Source organism: Hydractinia symbiolongicarpus, chromosome 11 (assembly GCF_029227915.1).
Source record: "Hydractinia symbiolongicarpus strain clone_291-10 chromosome 11, HSymV2.1, whole genome shotgun sequence".
NCBI lineage: Eukaryota > Metazoa > Cnidaria > Hydrozoa > Anthoathecata > Hydractiniidae > Hydractinia > Hydractinia symbiolongicarpus.
This window is the reverse complement of record NC_079885.1, coordinates 23,689,382-23,709,209: the sequence shown is the minus strand read 5'-3', so window position 1 is coordinate 23,709,209 and position 19,828 is coordinate 23,689,382. Positions and strand designations below refer to the sequence as shown.

The window sequence follows — 19,828 nt, the reverse complement described above, 5'->3', positions numbered from 1 at the left end:
ATAATAAACAAGAGGTTTCTTCCCAACTGGGAATTTTTTATAAATAGTATTTTAAAACATAGCGCGAAGTGAGAAAACAATTCCGTCGCAAACCTTTGCGATGGAATTGTTTTTTTATTTACGCCATGTTATGTTAATTTCCTTTCTGTAAAAGAAACATCTGTAGAAGTCAGTAAATAGATTGCTTTTTTAGAAGAAATTTCCATAAGGAAAGGTTTAATTTTGTTCCATAACGTAGACTTTACTGGGATGATCTGAGACTTGAATGAAATAGCTTGCTATATTACCATAAGTCCAAATTGAGACGTCAATGATCTTCCTGTTGGTTATCTCACATATGTTACTTGGTTCTTTCTGTTTCACACTGTTATTTTAAATTTGCCAAACAAATTTGCCATGTCTCTTTTTATATTTTATGTTTTTAACGGTTTAAGTAGTTTTATAGAAGTTGAAAGTGTTATTGTAACTGGAAAGGTATCAATATACATCGTCAATACCAGTAACTGCCGGTAAACGTTTTTAATATGCGGTTAATGATCATTCACCGTTTCACGGCTATTAGAAATTCTTATTTTCATCAAAATGCTTAGTCAAGAACAATACTTTTATACGGATTTCTCATTGGTAGTACGCTCTACATCTTGGCATGGATTGTGTACAATACCATTGGTATATTACTTGGTATGTTGACTTGTACAGTACTGATTCCATCCTGTGTGGGGTTGGGGGATGGCAAATTCCGCCGCCTCTCCCACTTCTCTGCCTGTTTTCCTTTAATAACTGGCCATCACTTGAAACTACCCTTTAAATTTCTATGAAATCCTTATAAACTTAGAACTTTAAACTTCAGAAACATTTTTTTTTATCAAGGGGGGATCATTCTGCAGTTAGGACAACCAATGGTTTATTGCAGCGTTTTTTGCTTCAGTTCAGCCCCGCATTTTTCGTTTTCCTCCAGAAACGCAAGCTAATACAAATTTTTCTCCAACGTAGTAATTGTGGATAAATTTTTTGCTGCAAGATGCCCACAAAAATAGAGAACAGGGCGCCACTATAACTTTTGATGCCAAAAATATGCAACAAAATTTGGCTGCTCAACGTTGTACACGGCCGTTACCGTATCATTGGGATATTGTAAAGGAACAGAAATGTACAAAAAATTAAACAAACTGTGGTAAGTTGGTAACTGGCTCTGCAAAATTCTGATCAGTGAATAGCAAATACCAACATCATAACAGAAGAATGGTTCGTTTTTGACACAAAGACTCAAGTAAGCGAAGTTAACTTGAGAATTCGAAACCTAAGATGTATGATAAATCGGAAAATTTTCTCTCTAGATTCCTCACTAAAATGCATTCCGATTTTTAGGAATTTTGAGCACACTTTTTAAAATAGCATACACGCTTTTTTCTTTTGCTCTACACAATAGGTCTATTGTTTAGAACAATAAAGAAGTAAGGACCAATGATTAATGATCAACTTGGTTATATTTTTGATCTTCTAATTAAAAAATGTGTTTTTTCGTTCGTAAATCTCTTAAAAGCAGCAATGATAACCATCAAATTTCAAGCATTGAAAAGGAAAAAAAAGGAAAGGAAAAGTAAGGTATCCTCGGGAATGTATACATATGTTTGTCTCCTGACTTGCCACTCTGTTTTTAGGCTGTACCCCCTTCCAAATGGCCACATTATTTTGTTTTTTATGGCTATTTTAAAATGATGAAATTTGCGACGAATAAGACTTAGCAAAGTAAAATTAAGAGAGTAATAACGAAAACGTGTGGAGCGACTAGTTGGCTGTGGAGCGACTAGCTGTGTGTGGAGGGACTGGTTGTGTACTGAGCGACAGGCTGTGTGTGGAGATCAACTAGTTGTGCGTTGAGCGACTAGTTGTGTGTGGATCAACTAGTTGTGTGTGGAGCAACTATTTGTGTAATGGGCAACTAGTTATGTGTTGAGCGACTAGTTGTGTGTGGGTCAACTGGTTGTGTGTGGAGCAACTAGTTGTGTGTGGAGCAACTAGTTGTGTGTGGAGCAACTAGTTGTGCGTTAAGCTACTTGCTGTGTGTGGAGCAACTGGATGTGTTGAGCCACTTGTAAAAAGTCTCCTCGTCGCTTTGACTCCTCATTTGTGTATATGTACTTTTTAGATATGTTACAATAAACATGAACATGCTACAATAAACAAATCAACATCGAGACGTCTCGATTTTGTAAATTTTGTATAGAAATAAGCTATATCATAACCAATTATCTTTGACATTTGCCATGCTATCTAAATATGTTTTGAGTAAGGTTTTAGGTGACTAAATAAAAAAAGCAATACAATTACATAATTTATTTCATTTTAGCTATAAATTTTTAATAAATAAAACACACTAAATACAAAAAGATGAAAAAAACAACAACAAAAACTGCAATCAGACGAGTTATAATCACATATATTAAAAAAGAAGCAACGTTATGATTTAAGCCCAAATTCTTCTACTTGGGTTTATTACACTAAATTCTAAACTTTGTCTTATACGACGTGTTATTTTGTGTCACCAGTTTTTACTATTTATTATTACACTTTTAAAAATTCGCATTTCGTTTGTGTTGTGTATTTAAGATCCAATTTTCCGCTCAACTGTTGTTTACAAACGACTTTCTAAATAAGGTGCAGTATTTGAAGTAGTAGAAACTAAGTTCGGTGTTAATAAATTTTGAAGTAGTTAAACTGTGGTTTACTTTGTATCTGCGCATATCGAGAATTAAGTTCATCTGCAGGCAGGGTGGACATTTAAACTCGAGCTGAAATCTAAATCTTAAAAACAGTATAAGAATGTTCAGGCCTTATTGATTTTTTTTCTGGTACTTAGAGAATCACAAATTATAAACCAGTGAAAGTCTTAATTTACATATTTCTTAACTCTGACATTTTTCAACCTCTCATAAAATACAGTGTTATTAACTGATATAAAAGTCGTAAAATAGTTTTAGGATCCCGTTACAATATGTGGTACTTTGAATAAAGTGCGTCCATTGTGAGTTCGGATTCTCTTCGATGTTGTGGAGAATTCTACACTATTCTGCAACGTCCAAGTCCTTACTGACACGACTGAAGTTAGTATCTCGTCTTGATACATCTCCAATAATAGTTACGTGCCATGAAGGGATTTATATATCTGAAATTTTAAACACAAGCAAGCATGAAACACAGGAAATCTTGTTTCGCTAAAGCCCAGTTATTTGAATAATGTGACACGATTTTTATTTCAAAGTTTTTTAAAGCATTTAGAATAGAATTTATAACATTATTGGAATAAATGCTTAATTTCAAAGAGCTTATACATGAAAAATCAATTACAGCCTTTTCATACTTGATCCACGCACTTTGAACTTGTTAAAGTTCACTTCTTAATGTTCACAGACAGACTTGAACTCAAACAGTGATAATTCTTACTGATAATCAGTATGGTCTACTTCCTGATTTCCGTTATGGGAAATGTGAAAATTCTGCCAATTTCCAAAAATTATGAACGGGAGTGTGTTCAACCCACGAAAATTAAAATCAACTTTTACAATTTTTTTATTCAGAACATTTAACTAAGGGTAAATGCTTAGTCGTACCCACTGACACAAAACATACTTACAGTCTGTGATATAACATCTTTCTTTCTTCATTCTTGTTTTCACCGGCGAATAATACCATCCGTAATTCAACAATAGACCTTCATCTGTCTCCCTGTCCATCGTTGTAATCCAATATGTCTTTTCTTGCGTCGCGACAGTCCAACTTTGACCGGCTGCAAGTGTGTATTTCAATTCTCTATCTCCTTCACTGTTTATCATTTCAAGAAAGGCTGGTCTTGACGTTCTGTTAATAAACTTGATCATGACTTCAATGTTGTTTGGTTTAGAAATAAGATCTGCTAGTTTTTCTAATATAAAAAGAAATTAATGTCAACAACTGGCATAAAGTAGATCATTAGTGATTAGTGTTTAAAAAAACAAAGTACCTTAGCAATTTATAAACAAAACATGTATAAAAACAGACAAATGTTCCTAGTCTGTGGCCCGTAGATAAATCACCGAGTTCGTCTATCCTTTTTTTACCGCATTTCAGTTTCTCGCTACGGTTAGCATTTTGCATGGCAGACAGAGGTATACGGGTATTTTAATATAAATAGTATACCATTAGTCAATATAAGACGGATTTTAAATGAAGTTTCCATTCGCTCGAAGTGAAGTAATACCATTTTAGTTTCCGATAGGAGGCTTTGAACTGTTTACGTTATACCTACCCCGCAAAATGACACTCAATTTGTCTGAATTTCACGTTGATCTTTTTGGTAAAAGTGTTGAGGTGAATAAAGACTTCCAACAAAGTAAAACCGTGTGTAAAAAAGACGGAAATCCACTTTGATTTTAGAATACACATCGGTTTAGGCAAAGTAAAGCATTTATTTAAATTCCATCTAAGTCTCAGAAAGGTATTGCAACTCTTTTTTAGATGCAAGAAATGTTACAGGGAAAAAACAATAACTCCCCGAGACATTATTAATTATTCTATTTACCTGGTGCTTTCCGTATTTCAGCAACAGTGTATTTTCCGCCATTTGGACCAAGGATAGGGTAGTATACTAAGTTATTTCCTATTGTGAAAGCATGGTGGACTTTTTTGTTCCTTGCATTCGCGGCAATCCACGGATGTGTCTCATATGTGTCAATGACTTCACACTTGCCATCCAAAATTTTGAAAGCTTTTTCACATTCACCAACGTAATTTATCCAATACAACTGAACTTCTTTTCCAGAATGATTGACAAACTTTACGCGAACTGGCTTGTCGCAATATAACGAACGAAGTCCAGCACGAACTGCAAAAGAAATACAGATAACTAATATATATTTTGTTTGAAAAAATGCAACATTACTAGGAAGAAAGTAATATCGAGTTAGCGAATCTCTGACATTCTGTCCGGAAATAGAAAAGAAGGATGATATTCCGAATTGAAAACAAAAGTTTAAAAATAATCTATATCTAAAATCCCTAAAATCTTCAGCTAACGATCCGATAAACAGAGTTATAAGTGAGACTCTTTTTTAACGAAAAAGGAGGGAAAACTGAAAAGATTATAAAAGTTACTACACTTAAATAAAGGCGGGAAAAGAAAGATTACAAAAACTTACTTTGACCCTGTGGTTTTTTCTTAGGTTGTTCTGGTATTGCTGCTTGAATGTTGCCGTTTTGGTCATCTTGCTCTGAGCCACTGTCTGTACTCTAAATTATGAAATAGGTACCTAGCTAGATACTTAAAACAAACCAGGTCGATATTGCAATTAATAGTATATTGAAGGTGCCACAAGAAACTGTGATGGACAAATATTGACAAACACTTAAATATACCGTAAACATATTTACTCAATAAACATTTAAAAAAATGGCCATCGTTCACTCCTGTATCTCTTTTCTTGGGAAACATGACACAGACTAAGTCGCTAAACCTGACCTCTTCCACGGTGAAAACATTTGTGTTCCTTCAATACTGTTTTGAAATCTCCTGTTTAAAATACGTTCTGATATAAATAAATAAATTCTGACAAGCCTGATGATTCCACTATTTGCATGTTATGTGACGAACTGCTCAGAATGCGTTTAGTATTGTAAGGGTAAAAGATTTCCCCACTCGGAGCATAGTTAGAATATCAGATTCAATCAACAACAAGCGAACACAGTTTGTTAGGTTAGGATCAATAAAATTAAACTCTAGTTGTTTATGAGAGATACTTTAAGCTGCATTAAGTAATAACAATCTGGGACGTAAACAAAAAGCAATCAAACATACTCTCAAGATTTACCAAACGTACATACGTTTTTAATGCATATATTCTAACATTTTTAGAATTATACGCTAGAATAATGGATCAAGTTTCGTCAAAATTATATGCCAATAAATAATAGATATTCGAAAGACATTCGCAAAAATTATTGTTGTTAGTCGTGAAGCATGACTTTTAGAAGACATGTTTATTAACAAGTAAGAAATAACTAAAAAAAATTTGCAAATAAAAAATCATCTTCTTGATGCGTAAAGTGTGCATATATTCATATGCATTGATAGTGTAAAATTTGTTATATAAACATTTCGGAAAGTGAAATTTCTGAGTAACCAGGCGGGGCTGTATTGAATTCAACGAATTAATGAATGCGTTAAAATTTTAAAGTAACTTAAAGAAGAAGAATACTAACAAGGTGCAAATGTAAGTGCCGCTTTAAACTTAAAACTAGGGACAAACGAGCCCTTTTTTTGATTGTACAATGTATTTGTTAATGCAACCAGGTAACGATTAATTTTTATTCAAAATCTTTGATAAGAAAAACAGTATTTATTTAAGACAAAAATGATTAAGGGTCCCGTTGCACTTGTAATGCCTATTCTATTACCTTCCCCAGGGCGCTAATTAGATTATATAGTCGCATATTTTCTTTAAGCTACGAAAGCCGAGCAGACAGAGGAACCGCTCAGCTAGACAACTGTCAAATATATGAATCCTATTCTCATGCTGAACGCTAGGCAGATTCATACTTCTATCGTCTTTGGTCTCACTCGCCATTTGGTCTCATCAAAAGACTAATAAAACCGAGCCGAGGTTTTCTGTCAGTAGAACGGAAAATAATATTATACAAAATTGCGTTATAACACCTCTCTATAATGGACACCATCGGGATGTGGAAAACAGTATTCGCTATAGGGGCTCTTATACAGAGGTTAGACACCTCACTATAGTGGAGACTGTCTACTTTATCATGAGATAATGTATAGACCTCTCTATAGCGTCATTTCATCCGTTCCAGAAGTGTCTTCCATAGACAGGTGTTCGCTATAAATGTATCCTCTAAGAGAATGATTCAGTTAACTAATTGTTGACTTTTACTGAGGTAATCAGGACTAACCACAAACGTTACCTGACAATGTTTTTGCCTCTTCTTTTTCTTATCATCATTTAAAATTTGTTGTAAACATTCGATGCTACTTGCTTTGAACATGCCGTGCATATTGCAAGATATCCAAAAAAACTAACTCTAAATCCTAAACTTCCTTAAAGCTGAGATAAGAAAAAAAGTTATAAAATATAAAAAAGTTATATGTGTATTATCATCTTGATGTTCGATCATTTGTTCAAGCTAATAACTTTGATACGCCGATGAAAAAAACTATTAATAATAATGACCTTTAATAAAAGAGTCATTAGTTTTTAAATTAGTCAACATTTTCTTATATTCTCCCGATATTAGTTTAGCTGGATTTAATAAAATTCTTGTACAACAAGAGCTACAAAACAGATCCTGAGATATGACAATCTTTTCGTCGCAATAATTGTGGCCATTTCTTTCTCTATGTTTCTTGTATTACAAAATCTCACATCAATAATACCACCATAAGTCATTTCTATTTTAAAGTTGTGTTTTACTCTTTGCTTATCGCGATGCATGAATTAAATCCCCCCTTTCTTTGAATAAGAGGTATGGCCTAAAAAACACCTTAAGTCCCCTCCTCATTAATTAACCACCCATGTTTGATTAAGCGTTCATCCTTTTTGGGTGGTTACAAACTTGCTTTTTGAGTTTAGGAATTCCTCCTTGCCAATATAAGTAATATTACTTACATTCCAAAAAAACTAAACGGATATCACGCTCTTCTCTTTTGCATTAAGCTTGCTTTACTCCAAGGTTGTATTCAGTTTATTTTGATTAGTAGTGTGACTTCTGGTCTACAATACAGGCTATTGCAAATGGAGATGTACTTACTTATCAAAGGAATTCAGGCTAAAATTGTTCCTATGCCGTTTTGAACTGAATAATCATTACAAATATTTGCTGATTGCTACCTTATGTGATTCTCTAGAAAGCGTTGCAACACTACATTTTTCCAAGCTTAAAAACTGTATTAAGAATCAGCAGGTTGTTAAGTGTTTTTACTATCTGGCCAAGTCTTAGGCTAAATGTTTTTATTACACTAGGTTCTAATAAAAAAAACATTTTAACCCCACGCTCATTTAACGATGATGAACAAGACAGACTATAAAAATACTGTAGTAACTAGCGATGTCTGGTAAACCAGTGTTTTTTTCTACGTTTCATTCGCCATTTTGTCACCGAAATAGATGAATAAGAAACAATCAATGTGTTCTCTTATTGAAATTTATGATTTTAAATCAAGTTTTCCTTTTGCATTACCTGCTTCCATCCCAGTTGATCCGCTCTTGCTATGTTGGCTTTGTGCTCGAGATTAAATCTCGTTGGAAAAGACACGTTAATAAAACATCGAAAATTATTAAAAAATTAAAATTCGTTAGCAATATAAGGGTCAGTTTACACGGTTACTAGACTTTTAGCCAACATTCAAAAGAGTTCTCGCGTAACTAAACTTTGATGGCGGGAAAAGTAATTTATGTAGTACTTCATTTCACCTCGAATAAAGAGTGACGAGAAGGCCTGCTAAATATAAGATTGCGAACTTACCTTTGAACCACTTCGACTACCTTCTTTTTCATCAGATTTCTAAAAAATTAAATGACATACACTAAAACATTTGGTAGAGTCTTTCATGGCACAACGAAATAGTGCATAGCTATATTATTACAATATGTTACTGTGAAAGAACTGTATAAACGTCTTAATAATACGTAGCATTCCAAAAGCTTCTATTAAAAACCCACTCAAAATTCAACAAACACTAGTCAACGGGGTCGCTCGTCCTTTATATATCGCATTTCGTGTTTCCGTAACACACAGACAAACAGACAGACGATGGCTTTTATTGTAGAGACTAGTCAGTGGGTCGAGGATAAATCCACCGGATCGCCCATCCTTCATTTATCGCATTTCGTATGTCCCGCTACGCGGTATCATTTTGTGCAGAGAGAGACAGACGACGACTATTATTATAGAGATAGAGGATTGTAAAGTTGAAAATGCCCATCTTAGCGAGATGATTGGTAAAGTTTTGTCTAACTAACTCGTTTTGAGCAATTTACATTTTTACTCAAGTTTTCTTAACACTCAGGCGACGGGTCACGGAAATATCCGGGAAATGACTGCCACACAGTTGGACCACCATAAGTTAAAACCTAGTCCTTACGACTAAGCTGTCATAAAATTGCTTCACATGTTTTATAAACAAAAAGAATTGGTTATTCCACGGCACCATATATAAATCATGTAGTTCTTTTCCTCAGCCACCAATCGCGGCCCAGCAGTCGAAAAGCTATTTGTTGAAAAAAAAAGTCTTTTCAAAACCGGATGCGTGCTCCAAAGAAAACGTTTATGTTACAGCGTGAAGTGAAAAAAATAAATAAGTAATAGCGCAGGGATCCGTTGTTAGATAAACGTAGGATATTAGTATAATTTATCATGAAACTGTCTATAGCAATATGCAAAAACTTTACGCTGATTTTAATTTTGTTTTGCTTCTATTTATGATCAATTTCATGTCGATTTCAATTATTCAAGCCTTTTAAGCGTTATATCCTCTGTTTTAAACTTAATTATTATACCAAAATTGCTTGAAGGTAGTTTAAAATGATTAAGACTGTTTTTGAATATCAATTTACCCATTCCAGGGAAGACAATACTACTATACCTTGGCTAAATAAAACTTGTTATTAATTTACCCATAGTTCTTGATATCTCACCGGTATCAATTAACGAAACTAAAAAAATTTTGTTTTCCAATCAAGTTCTTTAAGTATGAATTTCTCCTGTTTTATACTTAATACCTGTACCTGATTGGTTAAAAGATTTTTAAAATTGCTGTGATTCGCCTGGATAAATGTTGATATTCAACGAATGGACACGCAATATATGCTTATTATATATCGTCATTATTTGGACTGTCCGACATTGTCACCATGAAGTTTGTACACATTATTTGGACTGTCCGACATTGTCACCATGAAGGTTGTACACATTATTTGGACAGCTGTCCGACATTGTCACCATTAAGTTTGTACACATTATTTGGACAGCTGTCCGACATTGTCACCATTAAGTTTGTACACAGTTGTAAGTATAAACGTACTTAAGCACTTAACGCTCTATAAATTTTAAATCTTCAAGTATGTAATTGAAACTTTGGAACGGCTTTAAAAAACTTCAATAAGAGTTTTCACAGTAAAAAAATGCGTGGAATAACTTTACCAAAAGCTCAGGGCAAAATGTGACACCATATTGACTGGAAATATGGAAACAACTTCTTCTCTCACCGCTACTTTTTGCCAGTTTTGTTGTCAGCCATTTTGAAAATGCCTTTTTTTTTAATTCTTTATTCGAACCCAACTTACGTTCAAAATAACGTTTGAAAAGGAAGATGTTCACATCATCTTTGAAAACAGTTCATGTACAAAAATGTGAATACTGTATCAAATATAATGAAACTAAAACTAACTAACGGGGAAAAAATGATCATCCTCACTTTCCCTTACAACATATTTAAAGAAGTCCTTACTTAACGATATGTTGGATCAACTCTATCTCGACAAAAGTTACTGTATACACATCCAACTATAGCTAATGCTGTCAGGAATCCCGTTACCAGAAAGTTCAGTACAGAAAAAGATGTGATTGGAAATACTTTAATATTCTTAGGCAGTGTTTATAGCAATGTTAAAAAAATCAGCATGTGAATTGTCAATTCAAACCAAGAAGGACATCCAAAGGACACAAACTCTATGTTCCTACCAACATTAACACATCCGTTTAAAATATGCATGAACGTTTTTGACTTATTAGGCGAAACACACAAAAATAAAAATATCTTCCACTTACACTGTGAATTCTATCTCGGGCCATATTTTTGCACAACGCTAACTTCTTGATAACCAATATTTCTTTTTCAAACTAAAACCTTTTTTTGGAAAGCAATCTGAATGATCATATATAGTTATACGATCTCAAATAAATAATATTATAAGCCAAACCCACTTCGATGACTGGCAACACATATGCAAAAACAAAAGAAAAACTTTTCATCAAATATTTTGATTCGTCTTTTCTTTTTAATATCTTTATTTTTTTAATAAACTTTTTGTTTCTACGTGTTCAAAAACAGAATAAAGAAAATCTCTTTAAACAACTCAACTTAAATTAACTTTTTTTTGTTTACACTGTCTCTAACTCAAAGGTTGTGAAAATATTACAAAAACTTGTTAAAATACGAGCTTTTCAAGTAGCTTTCGACAGCAAAACTCGCTAACAGCATTTAACTAATTATCAAAAGCCACGCAGTTTTATAATAGAATTCATCTTCCCATGCATAAATCCAACATTTGCATTGCAAAATTTTTAAAAGTTTCTCAGATTAATAAGAGAACGTTTAGTAATGTAATCTCTTATTTTAAGGATCCTATATAAAGATCTTGATCTTCAAGTGTTTTGATAGATAACTTTCTAATGCTGTTTAATTAATACACATTCCGTGCTTTTTGTAAGCACATTTTGTAAGCCTTTGTAATGATAAAGAATTTTTATTCGTTTGTTTGTTTTTCACGTGTGTTTAATATAACTAGCTATGCTTTAAACCATTGTTAAAAAAGAGTCAAAGAAAAATACTGAGAAAGATTTACTAACTCATTTTTTACAACATATCTATATTATAATACCCGTATACGTCTGTCTGTCTTTCACACAAAATGGTAGCTTAGGTGCGCAATAGCGAGAAGCACGCAATGCGGTATAAAAGGACTAGCGAACCCGTGGATTTTCCACGGGCTAACGACTAGTTTATAGTAATTTCTCATACTAAGAATTCAAATTTACTTAGTTGCTCCAGTTTGTGTCACTTTTGGTGAATATATATAACTATAGCGCATTCTTAAGGTGCAGAACAAAAAATATTTAAGGAACTGAAGCGTAAAATATTGTTTGGGCGTGACTAACGGTCAATCTCAATCCCTATTTCTCATTCTAATACATAACAATCCATTTTCTATTTAACTAACTGCTCACAATTGGTACTAGCTTTTCTTTTCTAGAAAAGTACACACAAAAGACTGGTAACTAGTTTATGCTTAATTAAAAATAAAGTTTTATTAACCAGGTCATATCCATATAGTAATAACAATACGGTGTTTTACTTCATATCTGAAGTGGCGAAACTAGCTGTGCTCAGATTAGGTGCTGGTCAGACAGGCAGACAGACAGCAAATTTCCGGATCGTGTGAAAATCGGACATAGATGAAAAAGAAATAAAATTCAATGAATGTGAATATATACAAAAAGTTTTTCCAAATATGGTCATGGACAGAGGATCAAACGTTTTTAATTGCAAGGAGGGGGTTCTAATAAGGTTAATGAATATACAACTAATAACTACAAGCTCTCCCTCTTAGATGTTTACTATATACATTTTTTTCATTTACTTTACGGTGTTTCCATGGTAACAAATATGACCTAGCTTTAAAACACACACGGAGAAGATGCTTCCTTGTTTATAACAAAGCACTGGCTAGCTAGAGTTAAAATAAACGAGTTCTATTGATATATTTATGTTCTGTAATATTAAAAGAATAACTTCTAACACAACTTTAACTCGAGCAGGAGATAACCAGAGCTGTGCGTAAAATGAAAGCTTCTCCGTGCGTGTTTTTTATGAATAAGATGCCTCTGTAGGATATATATTGAGTCATCGTTCGCCGTTGACGATATATGTTGCCTAGGAAACTAATTGGAATATATCCTATTGAAAAAAGTTGTAGCTCCCTTTACAAAGTGTATTTGAGAAGAAGCCAAAATATGTTAGCAGTGAAGTATTTAACTGTGAAATATTTATTTAAAGTCATAGAATTGCGAGTTGGATATTTCGCTTTTTGTCTTTTGACATGTTAAAATATTAAAACGAAATGATTTAATCAACGGTGAAAAAGACATAAAACAAACAGGTCACCTGCTTGTTATTAATTTTTAACTATTTACCATCATCAACATTACATCGGGCTATCACATAATTTGATATATTCGTATTTATTTTGTCCCCCCCCACCTTCACCCCGTGTTTAAATTGATACCGGACTAACGGACTTAGTTAATGAAACGCTTGCTTAAGTAAAAATAATTTGCACCGCAAAAATTTAACAACGCAAAGAAAAAGAGAGTGGGTTACTGGCGTATTATCAGTAATGTTATTAATAATCTTATTAATGTAATCTTATTACATTTCGTCCACTATCATAAAAAAATGAAATATACTGCAATTATGAATTTTCAATACCTATATGCATTTACAAATCATTTTGTCTTAAATATTAAGATAACTTTAACAAGACAAATATTCGTTAAAAGAGCAGTATTCGCGAGCAGTATTACACCAGCCGTTCATTACACTATGGAGCTGCATGGGTGTTAAGAGTATGTCCGGAAACAGGTTGGTTGTAAAAATGTAAAAAATATAAGAGCGGACGACGGTTAAACCGAAAAGGTAATATCACAATACGCAAAATAAATAAAAACAAACAAACAAACAAACAAATATTTACGCTTACTTGTTTCAGGTACCTCATAATCTTTTTAAGCAAACTTCTTCGTAAATTCCCTCTATAAGTCTATCATGTTGTGAATAAATGAACGGATGAACAAAATATATTTTATATTTAACAACAATTTCACAAACATTCGTACGTGAGTGAATTTTTGTTGTTGTTTTGATAGAATATAAGCAGATATCAAAGTGGTTATAAAATGTTTTTAATTTTATTTAGTTGACCGTGCTTTTAAACACAAGCATAACGAACGTTCATAAACAATTTATTCTGACAACCCAGTGTGACGCCATTGTCTGGACAATGACCTCATGAACGAAAGGCATTACAAGTATTTTATGTGATGTGTTGTTTCTTTTAACCTATGGTATTTCCGGGTAATATCCGGTTATGTTTTTTAAGTTATTAGCGCTCGATAAGTTGTAAAATATCAACATGATACAAACTTTTTAACTATTATAATTAGTTTATTAAACAAATGTTTAACTTTTAGACTTCACACCATTTTTTACGAAGAACCCCAAATTTCCATTATTGTTCGCCCCTAGCCGCCTCCCACCTCAAAGTTGGTGAACCAAAGCACTACCGAATAGAAATTTAATTTTGTCATATTGACCTCCATTGTGATATCTCAAAGTTAAGTCATCACGAGTTATAGCTAATAGCCGACACGTCGGTATTTCAGCCTTACTGAGACGCCGAGTTTGCGTACATCGGGGTCTAAGAGTTAAATCACAATCTTGTAATAATTCTAAATTTCAATGCACTTTGGTATTTATTGACTACGATTTTTTTTATATATATAAAAGCACGTTTACAAGAAATATGAGGCTAAAATTAGAGATATTTCTTATGTTTTTTTGTTAAAATGAAAAGTTTCAAAGCATTTTAAGTAAAACGGGCTCCAGGCTCTATGAGTTTTCAGGACTCAGGTTGAACACAAAAAGTATGGTTTTTTATGACGTTATAACGTGTCTATACCTATGAAAACCTAAAAGTAAGTTAAGTTTAATGTTCTTAGCTTTCATCCTAGAGACTGGCTCTTTATGTTATTGGTGAAAAAGTCGGCTAAAAATTGTAGTTGGCGAAAGGCACTTGCGCATAATTTAGTCGCTCTTTACTAACTGCATGTTTGTTATAAGAACCTACAGAACGTAGAGGTTAAGGTTCTGCTAAAAAAAAAGAACATAGTAAAACCATACTCAACTAGGATTTTGTTCTAGATTATAAAAATAACATCATGTGTCTAGCCTGTCTGTGATTTAAATGTTCCCAAAAGGTTATCTTATATTTTGTTGCTATAAGTGTTCAAACAGAAATTATTATCATTAAAAGAAACAATTATTTAAGAAATTATTCCTAAAAAAACCTTCTTATGGTAGTTTGGAAGCTTAATAGTGCGCACATAAAACAGAAACGGTTAACATAAAACACAAGTACCATAAATACAGATGTGTTACGAATTTTAAAAACATAGCATAAACCAAGCCTGACTTCAAGTTAGGTTTTATAAAATTAAAGTGTAGGAAGTTCTTACCAAACTGTGGAAAACCATCCTGTACAACTTTGAACAGTGCACTCGTTCAAAATGTCTGTATTTTTAAGAAACGTATGTTAAAGTTTGAGACACAGTTAACCATTTCGTTGTCAAATCATCAAACACATGTGAATTAGTGTCATATCCATTACATATTGCTTCTATGGTAATATAACGTGCCACAGAAATACTTTCTTTTGTGCTAGCAATTGCATTTAATGTATGAAATGACAAAAAGGAAATGACCTTTTAGCTTAGGTGCGTCTTAATTGTTCTCTATTAACTATAACCGCAACCGACAAGAAGGAAGAAGCCGTGTGAGGCTAATACACTGCTTATCTTCGAAGAGTTTTTGAGCGTTAAAGCATACCTCCTGTGAAAAAATAGTTTATATAACTTCAATTTGAAAGCTCGATTTTTTTCGTTATTTTTGGCTATTTTTGATTTTCATATCATTGGAAAGCCTATTTAAGTCATATAATATTTATTTTAAATAAAGATATGAAATTTTGGACAGAAAAACAAGGAAAAATATGAAACAGATTTCTTTTTAAGTTTCTTCTCATAAATTTGATTTGTTTACAAAGATTAAATCTCAATATCTTAAAAATAATAGAATTGAAATTAATTGAAATGGATGCTTTTTAAAGTGTGAGTAAGGGAAAAAATCTTATTTTTTTCAAAAAAAATTTGTTTTACACATTCGTATAGAATCGAATACGAGCTTTTTTGATGGAAAAGAAAAAAAAAATAAAATAATCTGAAAGAATGTCTTTATTCAAAAAAACTACTTTACATTCATAGCACACATAACTTATTGTACTCAAAAAAACACATTTCTGAATGTTCATAAATATGTCATCTTGAGAATATTTTTTACTCACCTTTAGACGAGCGAACTTTTATGATAATGAAATTACCGTCACAAAAGATTATAAAAAAGCATTCGTTATTTTTATGTGGAATTTTGTTATATATTTTTTCATTTTTTTACCTTTATCATCTGTGTCCTTTCTTCTTATTATTTGTTATCTTACCCATCTTGTTTCATTATTATCAAAGTGTGGAAGTAAGTAGACATATGCACATTATACAGAAAGTGTTAAAAATATATATGTTACTATGGCGACGAATGAATTATACAGAAAATAATGAGCTTTTAAAAAATCTTTAAAACTCTTATTATTCATAGAGTTCATTTTTTCAGAGAGCATAGCATACGTTTTAAACTCCATTTACAAAACAATAAAAGCTTTGAGTAGGGGGGGGGGGTGATTTTTTTTGTAAAGAAATGATACATTTCGGGTGCTTCTTTGAATTAAGGTGCGAATGTAAACCAACTCGATTTATGAAACTTTTTGTGACGAAAGGCCGTGAATAATTTCGCACTAAACTTTGATGGGAAATATCTCTAAAAATAAAAACATTCAAAGCATAATTCAAAAATGCTCTTGAGATAAATGTATAGCGAACACAAAATTGTAAACAAAATGTATGAAAATCTTCTAGTTTTGTAAATGGAACAAATTTTCTAAACAAGGGGTCATTTTTTTAAAGCGTTTTTTTATGATCTAAGATTTTTTTTTCAAAAAATGTTTAGATTATTGATTAGATAATTTTATATGCTTTTGGAATATAACTATGTTAATGCATTGACCACCATTCAATTTTGGTTTCACGATTTTTAATACATAGCACTTCTTTCCCTTACTCACACCTTAAATTAGCGCAATGGGTTCTTGTGCACTGCCTTTTTGTAAAAACTATCTATTATTTAAGTCATCGAAGGAAAAAAATCGCGCATCGTGGGTGAAACTACCTAACAGAGCAGTTTACTGAAAAACAAATAGAGAGATTATAGTTTGTAGCACAGCTATAAAATCGTTCAGAGACATCTATCGCTACAGTGTCACCATTTTGTGTAGAGAGAAATAAATACGGGTATTATTAATAAAGGGCTAGCCGGTAGCTTGTGAATAAAGTTTTTTTTAAATTACTGGTTACTTGCTGTTTTTGATTGCTTTGCTCGGATACCATAATTTAAATGCATTATAAAAGAAGAAAGGGATCGAAGAAAGGAAACTTTACCGACTCCGAAAAAAGCATTATCTCACAGTTCAGGGAAAAAGAAATATGTCATCACCGGATAAACCGGTACGGTACAAGTTAAGGATCAAGTATATCGAAAGACAAAGAAGGTAAGCGTACACACTGATGGATGATGATTAAGAATGGTTAAGCGATGCTTCTGATATATCGGATATTACATACATAAACCCTGGCCGCAAAGATAACGTTTACGTAGAAAGAAGGATGATGAACGACAATACGTTCAAAAAAGCTATCTTTTATGGACATTAAAAATCTCGACTACGTAACTAACTATTAATGTTACAAATTAGGCTGCAACGTCACAGATTCAAACTCGTTCCCAAACCTTCCCTAATCGTTGTTAAGAAAGCTGTTTACAAGATCTAATTTGAAAACATTTTTTTTAGAAAATTCACCGTAGTGAGATTTGAACAAATGTCGACTCCATTCCTTGCGTGTGAGCACAGGTACGGTCTAGAATAGGTAATAAGATCCGGTAGCTTGAGTATCACATATCCCAGAAAATTAGCTTCTGCTTCGCAATTACTGGTACCCTCTATCGCCTTACTCTACCTCAAATGCTGAAAAAGCCTAGTGATACCAAGGAATCCCCTCAAATCCCAGAGACTCCCTAGATACACGAGGCAGAATAGCTTCAATCGAATAAAGTTTTATAAACTGTCGAACGAAGATGATTGCTACACAAAGTATTACGGAGATGTATGCGGTCATAAGGAAGCTAATGCTACCTTAGGCAGGGAGAACGGGAGCGCATCGGCGACGGGATTTTTAATAGCAATTAGCCAGTTTAGGGCCAAAACTGATTGGAATTTTATCCCATGTACCCTTCCTTGTCCGTTATACAAAACTAGCTGATCTTGACCTGGGCAACAAACTGGTCTCAAAGTACCATTTTAATGAAACCCCAGCATAAATCAAGGAGTGCTCCTTTAGTGTGTATAGTATCGGCATAAGAGTTAAGTTTATCTGGAGCAAGCCAGGCTTGGTTGAGTGAGAAAAATAAGTAGTGGTAATTCTTGTATATGCCATCCATATGGTACTGGGTATTATGCACAGCTTTAGAACAGGCCTTGCAGAGCGTGAAATAAGATCAGAATGCCTTGAAGAATAAGCAAATCTTTTAAAAAAACACAAAATGGTTTGATACCGTTAAAAATACAGCAATTGTAAGACATAAATTCTTTAGGATTGTTGAGTTAATCAGCGAGTTGATATATATATCGTCTCCGTATAATCTAAATTCTGAAGGGCAGTCAGCATCTGTCATTGCATCCAAATCAAAATTTCTATACTTCCAAAACGGAAAATCGGGTTTTTTAGTTGTGTTTGAATCGTAAAGTAAGAAAGATTCTTCATCTGAAATTAAGTCTTGGCCATACGCACGCAAAAGTGTATTTCTACTATCTCGAAAATACGTTTTTAGCGAATTTCTTAACATTGGAGATCACGACGGCCGTTTTTACGACGGGACGTTCAACGACGTCAACTTCTTCCCGTCCTAAACATTATTGCATAAGGTTGCTAATATCGATGAGAATACGTGTGGACATGGTCAAGAAAAGAGAAAACAGAAAAGAAAAATGGTTTCGGTATCCAATTAGCACAAACTGGTTCCATCAAACATGTTACCACATTTAGAGACTTTCCAACTAAATTATTTTTGACACCTTTATTCCGTTTATTTTGGCGCCATTTTTATTTTCGCGCGCCTTTTATCTTCTTGGCCTGCGCAAGAATTCTAATATATATCTATGCCGTTTCTATCTCAAAGAAGCTTTGTGGCAATTATATACGTGTAGATAGTACATACTACAAACTTTGACATTTTCCCTATATTTCGGCTATAATTACGACTGCAAGAATATCAGTATTAGAACGTAAATATACCTCATCCATTGCCACAAGAAGACCAAAATCTATGTAACAAACCAAGATGGAAAGGAAGAATTTTTGATTCCTTTTATGTTACCAAATTGTATTCTTACTTTTGATGTGCGCTAGATAGCTTTAGAAATGTACGTAGTGTAATGTATAACACTTCGTCTCTTTCTTTTTTCTCTAGATGTTTTAAAGCAGATGGTATAAATTTTAAATTCTTTTTCCATTTCACCTCCTTTATTACTATTTCTAGTTTTTTTTAACACAAACTTCAATAATTATTAAATCAATTGTAAACTTCATTGTTTATTAAAACCTTTTTGTTCTCTTAATAAAATAGTTATATATCAGTAAATATTGGAGCAACGGAAACAACTGAAACAACAGGATCATAATTTTCAAAATAATTGTACCTTATTGAAAAAGGGAAGAGGGAGGAAAAGGAAAATGTAAAAGCAGCTACAGTTCTAATTGGTTAATCTATATTATAATGCCCGTGTACGTCCGTCCGTCCGTCCGTCCGTCAAGCAAAATGGTAGCTTAGCTGCGACGGGCGAACCGTGGATTTTTCCACGGGCTAACGACTAGTTTTAGGTAATCTTAATTATTAAAAGCACTTTTAAAAAACAAGAGAAAGTTTGACATACGACTCAGGAGGTAAATGTAGAATCTAAAATTTATTTATTAAGAAATAATAAAAACAAAACCGGCTGCAACAACAACAATAACGACGACAAAATCGACAGTGATAATAACAACAAAACGAGACTTACGTTATACG

At 33.1% G+C, this 19,828-nt stretch overlaps 1 protein-coding gene across 7 annotated transcripts; it reads right to left on the bottom strand.

Moving 5' to 3' along the window:
• Positions 1–2,322: 2,322 nt before the first annotated feature.
• On the bottom strand, positions 2,323–19,264 carry LOC130614099 (uncharacterized). 7 transcript variants are annotated; one of them, XM_057435494.1, is made up of 7 exons: positions 15,058–15,229; positions 13,524–13,583; positions 8,509–8,547; positions 5,175–5,265; positions 4,559–4,861; positions 3,635–3,922; positions 2,323–3,166 (listed from the first exon to the last, which is right to left on the bottom strand). In XM_057435494.1, exons 1-7 carry the CDS (start codon positions 15,073–15,075, stop codon positions 3,159–3,161), a joined length of 807 nt encoding a protein of 268 aa, XP_057291477.1. In that variant the 5' UTR covers positions 15,076–15,229; the 3' UTR covers positions 2,323–3,158. The 7 variants fall into 7 exon arrangements, with proteins under 7 accessions (XP_057291477.1, XP_057291481.1, XP_057291480.1 ...); XM_057435498.1 differs by lacking the exons at positions 13,524–13,583; positions 15,058–15,229 and adding an exon at positions 19,057–19,263; XM_057435497.1 differs by lacking the exon at positions 13,524–13,583 and having other exon boundaries at positions 15,058–15,226.
• Between the last annotated feature and the right edge of the window lie 564 nt (positions 19,265–19,828).

Bases quoted from the DNA above. Each gene is read 5' to 3' on its own strand.
- LOC130614099 (XM_057435494.1), bottom strand. The intron at 8,548-13,523 runs GTAAGCGTAAAT...TTAATTTTTTAG, and splicing joins TTATGAGGTACCTGAAACAA to AAATCTGATGAAAAAGAAGG. The intron at 4,862-5,174 runs GTAAGTTTTTGT...TTTCTTTTGCAG, and splicing joins GAAAAAACCACAGGGTCAAA to TTCGTGCTGGACTTCGTTCG.